Source organism: Apteryx mantelli, chromosome 22 (assembly GCF_036417845.1).
Source record: "Apteryx mantelli isolate bAptMan1 chromosome 22, bAptMan1.hap1, whole genome shotgun sequence".
NCBI lineage: Eukaryota > Metazoa > Chordata > Aves > Apterygiformes > Apterygidae > Apteryx > Apteryx mantelli.
Genome location: NC_089999.1, coordinates 7,240,035 through 7,250,774, shown reverse-complemented (window position 1 = coordinate 7,250,774; position 10,740 = coordinate 7,240,035). Strand labels below are relative to the sequence as shown.

The 10,740-nt window shown below is 46.1% G+C and overlaps 1 protein-coding gene across 1 annotated transcript; it reads right to left on the bottom strand.

Annotated features, from left to right (window-relative positions):
• Positions 1 to 1,740: 1,740 nt before the first annotated feature.
• On the bottom strand, positions 1,741 to 10,179 carry PRKRIP1 (PRKR interacting protein 1). Its single transcript, XM_067309482.1, has 6 exons — positions 10,041 to 10,179; positions 8,568 to 8,646; positions 7,542 to 7,642; positions 6,659 to 6,744; positions 4,790 to 4,857; positions 1,741 to 2,482 (listed from the first exon to the last, which is right to left on the bottom strand). Exons 1-6 carry the CDS (start codon positions 10,158 to 10,160, stop codon positions 2,367 to 2,369), a joined length of 570 nt encoding a protein of 189 aa, XP_067165583.1. The 5' UTR covers positions 10,161 to 10,179; the 3' UTR covers positions 1,741 to 2,366.
• Between the last annotated feature and the right edge of the window lie 561 nt (positions 10,180 to 10,740).

Sequence of the window (10,740 nt, the reverse complement as noted above, 5' to 3'; positions counted from 1 at the left end):
GTTTCTTGGCTATTTAAACCCTTTATTTTATTACTCCCTTTTTGGTGCTATATTTGGAACAGAACAGTTGTAGAATTGTTCCTAGTTCTACTACAGATGGGAGAACTTCCCTTTTGGTACTCCACAGACGATGTTTTCCCCGTTTTGAGGTCACAGAGTATTTGTATTTATTCTTAACGAAGAAACACCCCTTCAAGCCGCTCACTAAGAAGTGTCTTTGTATTCTGGAAGACGTAGTACTGACACTGAAACAACCACAACATGGCATAGTATTTTTCGGAATTCATAGCAACACATACCAAATAGAGCTCCTACTGCTACTTCCAGCCACCCCAGCAAGAAAGACTGTCAGGCAGATACCACCTTCAGCAACACGTTCTCCCTGCTTTTTATGGATTTCACAAACAAGCTTAGCATTCCCAGAAAATGTGCGCATGAATAATTCAACATGGGTAATGACGGAGTCAGGACGAGGCAGCACAACCTGAATTCCTTCAGTTCACCAAGACTGATTCAAGTCCATCTTCACAACCGAGAAGTATGTTCTCAACGCAGCACATCTGCCCTACTTCATGCAAAACAGCACTTACTTATTCAGCTCAAAAGCCTGACAAGCTCAGAGGCAGAACAATCTTGGTTTATTTGCGAGACTCCCGCTTCCTTTCCATCCACAAAAGCAAAGAAACATCATCATATTTTTATCGCTCAACCTGCTCCATAGATGTATCAACAGGGTTTACCTACCCTAAGGGGGATTCAAGAGAAGCAGTTCTCATAACTCATCTCTCTCCACAGGGAAAATGCCAACCACTTCATCTACCATGCCAACATCTTCAGTCCACTCTCAGATTGGAAGTGCTAGAGAATGAAACACTACCAAAACTTATTCTGAAGCACCTGCCTCTACGGAGGTTAAGTGCAAAACAATTCTATGCAGATCTCTGCTCCTGGAGGAAAAATGCATCTTACAGCTCAGAAAAGCTATTCAGTGCAAAGTCTTCGGGAATGTACGGGGAAACTAGTCACAAATGCCACTTGCACTTGATCACATCTGCTTTCCCGCTGCCATGATAATGCCACAGAGAAGCCATTCATAAAGCCAGCTCAAACAAAATGTCTGATTTCCGGCAGCACCGTTCAACAAAGTCTTAGTCTAAAGAGAGATCCTTCCCTTTTTCTTGTTTTTGCTCTAGACAATTTGGCATTAACAAAGGCTTGACAAGAAGTGGCACCATGTTCTGGATGCTCAGGTCCTGGGATGAGCGTGTCTGAAAGATGACAGGCACTTCTAATTCAAAGATACACTGAAGACAACGACCTAAATTACAAATGAAACCACAACTGCATATGCTTTTCATTTAAGCACCGACAAGTGTGCGTGTGTATACACATATAAACACACACACATACACACACATATATATACATGTATGTCATGGTGCTGAGTAGGGAACCCAAAGTTCAAAGCAGAGAGCTCAAGCAGAGATAAAGCTAGGTGTCATTACATGAAGTTGGACACGAGCAAAATCATGCCATTCTGAGCCTTTCTACCACAGGATCTGGAGGCTTGACAAACATAACCTTTTGGAAAACTTTAATACCGTTCTAATCCCAAAGCCGAAAGTATGCAAAATGCAGCTTCTAACACCACATCACTCAGTCTTTTTGTCCCTTTCTCCAGCACTGCAAGCAGATCTTCATTTTACCAAAACCCTATTCAAATAAAAGCAGACAGAACAATCCAATACATCCCCTTTATTCATTTTAAAAAACACAGAAGAAAAGTAATAGGGAAAGTTTTAGCAATAAAAAAGGGATCCTGCTTAAAAATGTATAGAACTTGTCTAGCAACATAAACTGATTTCTTTGGGTTAGAGATGACCCCATACAAAACCCCAAATTCAGAACACTCACAGTGCAGGGAAGTCTGGCTACAGACCACTTTTCTACTTTAGGCTAAACACTTCCCTTAGATTCAGGTATCCCATTGCTACCAACTTTGACATAAGTAGAATATGTAGCCCTCACAGTAGTATTTTCCTTAAATGGTAACGGGTATGTTTTAGCTTTCAGACAGAAAAAACACTCTGGGCCATGTTAGAAAGAGCTCTAGGGTCACAGAGACTTATGGCTGACTCTTTAGAGCAAACTTAGAGCAGACTGCACAGCAGTTATACAAGCAGTTAAGAAAAAAATCTCTTATTTGGCATTTCTCTATCAATAGCTCTTGGACTGGTGGTGTGAAGGTCATCCACCATTAAGCAGATATAACATACGCCAATGGGTTCTGCTTGGCTGAGATGAAAGGCTTTCATGCTCCTGAATATAAAGCAATGATCAGTGTTTCCGGCTGTCCCTGAAAGGCCTCATCCTCTTCCCATTACGAAACTTGGCTCTTCAGCATCATCTTCCTTCTCTTCCTCCTCCTTGCTGTCCTCTTCATCATCCTCGCTGCTTGCTCGCTCTTGAGATTGATCAGATTCTAAAAACACAAGCAGTATGAAGTGATAACATAGTCCCACGTGTCTTCCTTGTTAAGTAGCTCACAACAAAATAGTCTCAGGTGCTAGGCAAACGTATACTAGGTCATACTAATTAGTACGAATTGATAACATATTCCCCCGTGTTTTCCTTGTTAACAAAATAGTCCCATGTACTAAGGAAATGCATATTAGGTCCTAATAATTCTAACAAGTGATGCCAAACTCAGAGTATCGATTTCTCCCTCAGAGAAATACTCCCTTGCCTCCACTATTCAAACTATACTACCACTCTACCTAGTTCACCATTAAACAACTCCGCCTCCTTACTGAATATTACTTTGGACAGAGGTCATCAACCACTAAAGCAATAGATTATCACCTTCCCAATCTCATCTCTTCATGAACTTTCAAATATCACAAGGTATCATCAAAGAACGCAGGCACCGGGGAGCCATGTGCCAGGCTCAGCGTATTTCAACGCCTGTCCAAGCTTACAGAGACTCTATAAGGTGCCAAGTTCTTTTACATCTTGGTCGGTCTATTACAAGCACAGGAACTCTAAGACACGTGTCACATTAACTAGGTTCACAGAAAACTCACGAAGCCTTAGCCTGCTAAAACACCAGAAGAGAAAACACCTGCTAGTAACCAAATACTTGATAATGGAAATTAGGCATCACATAAAGTGGGACCTGGATCTAACAGCCATTCTACTGTTCCCAGTAGCTCTTGTATCATTATCAATAATCTCCCAGATCTAGTTATGGTCAGCTCAGGCTCTGAACATTTATACTTAACATTCAGGATTCGTTGTCTGACGCCACCACGTGGTGAAGTTCTGTACTGTCATTTTATATTAGGGGTCTTTAAAATAATGCAGCTTAGCAGCTGACGTTAAGAATAAAGCATGGCACTAAAACAATGTTTTTACTACAACAAAGGTGAAAGACAGCAAATCAGACAGAGGATTTATTTATTCACTCAAAAAAAGAAGATAAATGCTTGCCTGCCACATCCAACAAATACACTTCAATTACTTTGGAAAAACTGTCAGATCTCAACCTGAGATCCACAAAACTAGAAAAAAAATGAAGCCTATTTTCAGAAGACTAAAAAAAGGCATTCAGCAGCCTGTATCTCCATAGTTCGGGGGTTGTTTGTTTGTTTTTATATAGAGACCCACCAATTCTGAAAAGCTAAAAACTGTTCTAAAGACAGAGGAGTTTGGATTCTGGCTTCCAAAAGATGCCTTGTTTGTGCCAAATAAACATTTGAGCTCAACAACGTGTATAAGGCAGTTCCCTACCAAAGGGCCAGTCTCTGATCCAAATCCCCTTTCTCCCAGCCACACTTTAAAGGGATATGTATTTTTTTTGTTAAGATTCATACTTAAATTCTCCTCCCAGTCACAATTCATAAACTCGTAGCTTTTAAAAAAGCTACAATCACTTCCTGTCACAAGTACAATTAACCCAAGGACTAATTTAGCCTCCCATGTTTATATGGGAGGCTGGCAATGCTTCAGTTCAAATATATCTAACAGCTCATTGTTCTAGCAGAATTATCAGGAACTGCTGTAACTTTGAGACTTAAAATCACTGCAGAGTCAGTGCGCTAATCCACAAAAGCAGAACTATTTTGAAGAGTAAGCTAAAGTGCACTCATTCAAAGGAAGCAACCAATATTCAAAAGTTTGAATAAAATACTGACATTACTGAATGCTAATTTTCAAGGCTATAGGAGAGCTGAGGTAGTCAGATTTTTCATGTTTATTTCTGTGTAAAATAGTATAGTTGTGCGGAACAGATGGCACCAGGGCGGCTCAGTTTCTTGCACACAAAATCCTAAGTCAGTTTCTTGCTGTCCAAGCTGTGCTTTTTTTGTGTGTGGTTTTGGGTTTTTTTTTTTTTCACCCTCACTGTGGTTCTTGTTTCCCATATGCATTCAAAATATACATAAAAAAGAACAGGCTTTAACAATACTTCCTTTTCAAGAATAAGATGCTCTAAATTTGCAGTTTGTCAGAATATCCAGTCAACAGACTCAGATTACAATGTTAGCTGTCCAAAATTTCCCCAATAAAGGGAAAATAAACAGCCAAGTTATTTGCAAGATTAAATTTCAACCTAAAGGACTTTCAGAGTGAACTTTTGAAATATCAGCTAAAGTATCAAGGTTAAAGTCCAGGCTTCCTATCCATCTACCAGGAATCGTTGGGGTTGGTAGGGAGGGTGGAACAAACCCTTCTAGGCTTAAATTAGGGAGCAGAACTAAGTCTTGAGAAAAGAAGACTAAATTTCACTGACCTTTTTCTTGCTTCTTTTGTTCAAGTTTATTTTTCTTAGCTTGCAGTTTCTTCTCTTTTAACTTCTGACTATAAAGAGAAAAAAAGCCTCTTATGCAAATTCAACATTTTAATGCTTCCACACATTCTAATCACATATTGATAAAGGACAAGTTGTAGGCATTTTGGAAAAAACAGACTTAAGAAAAGAAGTTCAAATTAAATTTGGCCTCAACTAAAAATTCAGTGAGAACAAACTTAGACACAAGATCAACAGAAACTTTTATATGCTGTTTTCAGTCCAATGGAAACATCTTTTTAAAGTCTATTCCCTGACATGTCTGCAACCAAAACTATGTAACACACAAGAATTTCTAGGATCAAAAATGAAACTAACCCTATGTTTTAACTACCCAGCCTAACAAACAAGAAAAAGGAAATAGTGCCAAAAATTTGGACTGATGAAATTGAACACCGAAGAAAAAATTAAGTCATCACCAGTAACGTATACTTTAACCGAAAAAATAATGCATTATGCATTGATTTTCCTTAATCAACACGATGGGCACATTGGGTAACATCAGGGGTAAGGGGTGATTTCAGTTCCTATGACCAGTGCTGTCTGCCTAGCAAAGGTAACAAGGCAGGCCAACCGCAGGCACAGGGCAGAGCCACCTGCGGTTCATGCTCCCTCTCAACACCATGAGTGAATTCTCTTGAAACAGAGCACCAGCTACCATACCTGTCACTTGGGACTGAGAAGAAAGAGTGGTGAGGGAGGGCAGAGAGGCTCCTACTGGCTGCAGCCGTTTGGTACCATTAGACTACTCTACAGAAGAAGGTGGGGAAAGGAGGAGTTAAACCATTCAGGCAAAATTTGCTGCTTGAACAGTTGTTCTCCATCTCAGCCAGGGAAAAGGCAGCAGGCCAGATCTGACTTGCTGGCCATCTGTTGGACCACACTAAATTAAAGTAAAATGGCAACAGCGTTTTTGTTGTGCAGGTTTGCAATAACATACCACTGAGTCACGTTGCACAGGCCTTTCAGAAGAAACTTTCAGCCGCAGGATGTGAAACCCTGACTTTCAAAGAGGCAAGAAGGAAGCTGTCCAGGGTTAGCACCTCTGAAAGACCCAAGCCATGATACCTTGCTATTTCTAAAAGTTATGATTGGCACAGAGTGTGGAATTTAAATTCCTCCATTACAACTCTCAGACCATTTCTTGAGAGCATCAATCTTTGTAACTGCTGTTTCACTTTGGCTAAAACATAGGAGAGCGAAGCATTTTATATTTCTTAATGTTTCCATGTAATTTAGTAGACCTGACCTGGCAGATGTATCACTGATAGAGGTCGAAGCAGCTACTGATGTTAACAATACTGCACCCATCAATGGCCTTTTGAGTATTCACAGACAAATTGTGAACTGGACTAGTCATACGGATGTACAGATGACAGCATTCTGCTAGCACAAACCTGTACTTGCACCCATGATGCAGCAACCATTTTTGCACTTAAACTTCTTGATGTCAGATGGTACAGACATTTCTTTAAGCCAGATGTATGTACAAACAGTTCCTGGCTTTGCTATGACAGATACGCAATAAGGTGCGTTGCAGCCTACACCAGTGTCAGTAAGAAACGCCTACATAGTCAAAGTTACCTACTAGCAATGGCACTGAAAACAAATCACCCCAACAAAGCCTGCCAAGGTTACAGCTGCCTTTAGGAACTGCATAATGGTATTAACAGAATTAATTTCCACAGCCAGACTTCTCAGCTGATAGATGTGGACCCAGAATGACAGTATTTCTCCAAAGTACACAGCTACAGATGAGGCGCACATCAGGAGGGCTCCATGTCAAGCCTCCTGGGAACAATCTGCCCTTACCGCTTCCTTCTGCGTTTTGCTGTTTGCTCTTCCGCAATCATCTTATTCCTCTCCAGTTTCTTCTGGAATTCCTCATCTAGTTTTTGCTGTAATTGATCACATGTTACACTTTGGTCACAACCTAAATTAAAGTACTTCTTTCCAAAGTATGTCCTTTTAGGGAGAAGTCTTTTAGCAAAATACAGAAGGGAGCTTTGCCAGGTTTTGTCTGGCTTCTTTTTTTAATACTAAAGCCACGCTCCTAGGGATGACTTCTATACAGATAGCATTTTTTTACCTGCAGTCTGGACCAAACGTTAAAGCCTTAAGAGTGAAGAATCCTCACCAAAAAAAAAAGAGGGACTTTGGGCTTCTGCCCTAAAGAATACTCCAGTAAAAACAATTGAATAATTGGAGTAAAAGCAATAAAATAATTTGAGACACATAAACATTAACATACGAATCAAAGGACTCATCTTGGCCAAGACAGAGTAACAGTAACAGTCTCTGAACGAGATGCTATTCTACTATTGGACTAAAACTTAGAGAGACCTGGACTTGGCACATGCACTTGCTTTGATTCTGTCTATGCAAAAAAACGATATTAGGGATTTCCTTTCATTATTAAAGACATTTCTATTAGTTTTTAAAGCATTTCTAATCCAGCATGAGAACAAAAACATTCTAGCTAGGGCCACCACTGAACAGAGAAGATGGAGCGTGCCTGATACAAAGCACCAAATGTTTCAGTACTGACAAACACGTATCACATATTCCTACACTGTTTTCCTCCGATAAGAGATGGTTTGGAACTGAATTCTACACACATGATTTTAAAAGGGGGAAAAAAAAAGTAACGAATACCAAATAGCCAGAAAAAAACAATTATAAGAGTCCTGCTGACCTTCTCAGCCATGGCATCCATGAAATCTTGCCTCTGGTACTCCCGCCGACGAAGGTGCCGGTACACATGAAACTCCCCACTGCCAGCTCCAGCACTGGAACCTACAACAAAAAAGGGTAAGTCTGCTAGAAAATAATACATACTAGACGTTCACAGACGACTACAGCTGAGGGGCAGGACATACTAAAGGGCACTGCAAGATGAAAATCTACTGGGAACAAATAACAGCATATAGAACATGTCACCAGTTTTTATAAGCTCAAAGCACTCACAATCAAAAGCCAAAGCAAGCTGCAAAACCACACACTTATGGTTCACTACAGTTTCTACTGGTCAATGCAAATATCAGAACATCAGCTACTTCCTTAAGGAGAATTCAGACTTCACAGAATATCCAGAGAGTAAAAGAACCACAGAAATCAAACTCGCGTCCCAGTTTCTTCTAGATAGAGGCCAACAAAGGCCAACAAAGAACTTACACACGCAGATACAATTTATACCACAAATAGTAAACTTAATCCAAACAACCTTGTCCCCATAGATAAAACTTAAGTGTCACCAGAACACTTTGGTTGGGTTCCTTGCACAGATACTAGCTCCCTACTGACCATATACAAACATGCACAAGTTTGTTTCTCACTGACTAAGATTCAGACACAAAGCAATCAAAGCAGGGACTTCATAATTATAAGTCTTCAGAGCACTCACTGAACTACGGAGAGGACAGATTTACTTATGCCTTGTCATCAATAAATACAGCAGCAGCTTATTTCCTTGCGTACCGTCAGGCGCACGCTCCACGTGGTGGAGGGCCTTAGGCATTGCTCACTTTGCGTTCTGGCAACAAGCAGAAGTGAACCTCAAGAACAAAGAAAACTTGAAAAATCAGCTCTAAAAGCACATTTCACACCCTTTTTCTCCAGCAAAATGAGCAACGATAGAGAAGTGTCTCTACCGCTTCCGTTAAATACTTTTCTAAGCTTACTCTGGTGGATCCTACAGTTATCTGAAGAGCAGTATCTTTACCCATCACATCTCTAACAAACTCCGGGGGAGGTCGGGGGGCCCATTCATTCAGTTTTTCAGGAATTGGTACAGTCTTTTCCTGCAAGAACAAACCAAGCAGTCATTAGTATCTTCTAGGCGCAAAGCCTGCAATTTTAACACATTGTTGAAACGTGGTATGTGTATGACAACAGACTCTTCCCCCAGCTGACAGATCTCAGGAGCAGCAGAGCTGTAGTAATTTCTTCATGCGCAGGGGTAGGGAGCACGCAGAAGAACAGCGGTCACAAGATATCCTCCCCCATTCCCTCAAATTCAGCCCTGCAAGCCAACAAACCCGAGGAGGATTACAAGCATCCGCACGTCTTTTCAGTGTGGAAATTGGAGGAGGGAAGCTAGCACCTCCATGCACTTGTGGAAGTTGGCTACGTTCCCACTAAAAGTGCTCGGGAAAGAGAGGAAAGGCATTCGTGCACCTTTCCCGGCAGCTGCGAGGAGGGCAGGGAAGAGAAGGGAAGGCAGGAGCAGGTGGCACAAGGCCGGAGGAAGCACACGGGGCGCGAGGAAGGCTCAGCACACGGAGGGAGGCCGAGACTCATCCGGCAAATGCCTCCTCCTCCGGACAAGGACCACAACGCCCAGGCGGAGGAATCGGGGTCCAGCCCCGGGGGTCGTGGTCCCTGTTTCTCACCCCTCTCCACCTCCCACACTGACCCCCGGGAGCGCAGAGGGGCCCCTCCACCCCTGGCCCCCCGGAGGGTCGCTCCCCCCGCAGCATGGGGGAAGGAGGGCTCGGTGCTGCTGCGCGGGGCACCGGCACCGCCGCCAAACCACGGGGGGGTCCAGCCTCTCCCCTCGTCGCACCGAGGAGTGTGTGTGTGTGTGGGGGGGGGGGTGTCGGTGTCCCTCCCTCCCTCCCTCTCCCCTCGCCGCACCCCGTGGAGGGGGTGTCCCTCCCTCTCCCCTCGCCCCGAGGAGGAGGGGGGGGTCCTTCCCTCTCCCCTCGCCCCGAGGAGGAGGGGTGGGTCTCTCCCTCTCCCCTCGCCCCGAGGAGGAGGGGGGGGTGTCTCTCCCTCGCCCCTCGCCGGGGGGCTGTCCCTCTCCCTCTCCTCTCGCCTCGCGGAGGGGGGGGGTCTCTCCCTCTCCCCTCGCCCCGCGGAGGGGGGTGTCTCTCCCTCTCCTCTCGCCCCTCGCCGGGGGGCTGTCCCTCTCCCTCTCCTCTCGCCTCGCAGAGGGGGGGGTCTCTCCCTCTCCCCTCGCCCCGCGGAGGGGGGGGTGTCTCTCCCTCTCCTCTCGCCGGGGGGGTGTCCCTCTCCCTCTCCCCTCGCCCCGCGGAGGGGGGAGGGTCTCTCCCTCTCCCTGCGGAGGGTGGGGTCTCTCCCTCGCCCCACGGAGGGGGGGGGTGTCCCTCTCCCTCTCCCCTCACGGACGCCGCCGCCGGGACCGGGCAGCGCGGGGGGGGGGGGGGGGTGGTGGTGCGGCGGGCGCCCTCACCGGGTTCCTCATGAGCCGCTCGAGGCGGAGGCGCTGCTCCTCCGCGGCGCTGCGCGGGATGACGAGCGGCTGCGGCTCCTTGCGGGGCCGCGGCGGCCGCGGGGCCGAGGGCGCCGCCATGCTCCGGCCTCCGCCCGCCGCGCGGCCGCGGGCTGATGGCGTCAGCGGCGCGCGACGGGGCGGCGCCGCCCTGTTGTGTGGGGTCGCCATGGCGGCGGGGGGGGGGGGGCAAGGGGGGGAGGCGTCATGGCGGCGCGAGGGCCGGGCGCCAGCACAGGCCCTTCCCTGCTCGAAGCCGCGCGTCAGCACTCGCATTTGGGGAGCAGCTCAGCGGAGCGGGTTTATCGCGGCGTTTGTTCTCCCACCTTCCCCCCCAGCGCCTTCCCCGCTCCGCAGGCGTGTGCGCGGGCCGCGTGCGCCTCGGGGAATTAGCCAGGAAGGGCCAGCCGCCACGGAAGAGGGGCACGACGAGCCTTTGGGCAGTTTGCGGCACTAGACCGGGGCGGCGAAGCCGGGCTCCGGGCTCCAGGCAGCTTCGTGCTGTGCATGCGGAGAGGGCGGCAGAAAGGGGACGCGGAGGCCGGGAACGGCTCCTTCGTCGATTTATGGATCGCCCGCCTGACCTGAATTTATTAAGCTCCCATAGTCTTCCCCCTTGCGGGAAGGCGATCCGAGCGGAGCCGCGGGTTCAGCCCTCGCT

Excerpts from the sequence above, each read along its gene's own strand:
- PRKRIP1 (XM_067309482.1), bottom strand. The coding sequence starts at position 10,160 with ATGGCGGCGCCCTCGGCCCCGCGGCCGCCGCGGCCCCGCAAGGAGCCG. Across the intron at positions 8,647-10,040 it reads AGCGGCTCATGAGGAACCCG|GAAAAGACTGTACCAATTCC; the intron begins GTGAGGGCGCCC and ends TTGTTCTTGCAG. Across the intron at positions 2,483-4,789 it reads ACAAAAGAAGCAAGAAAAAG|AATCTGATCAATCTCAAGAG; the intron begins GTCAGTGAAATT and ends TTGTGTTTTTAG.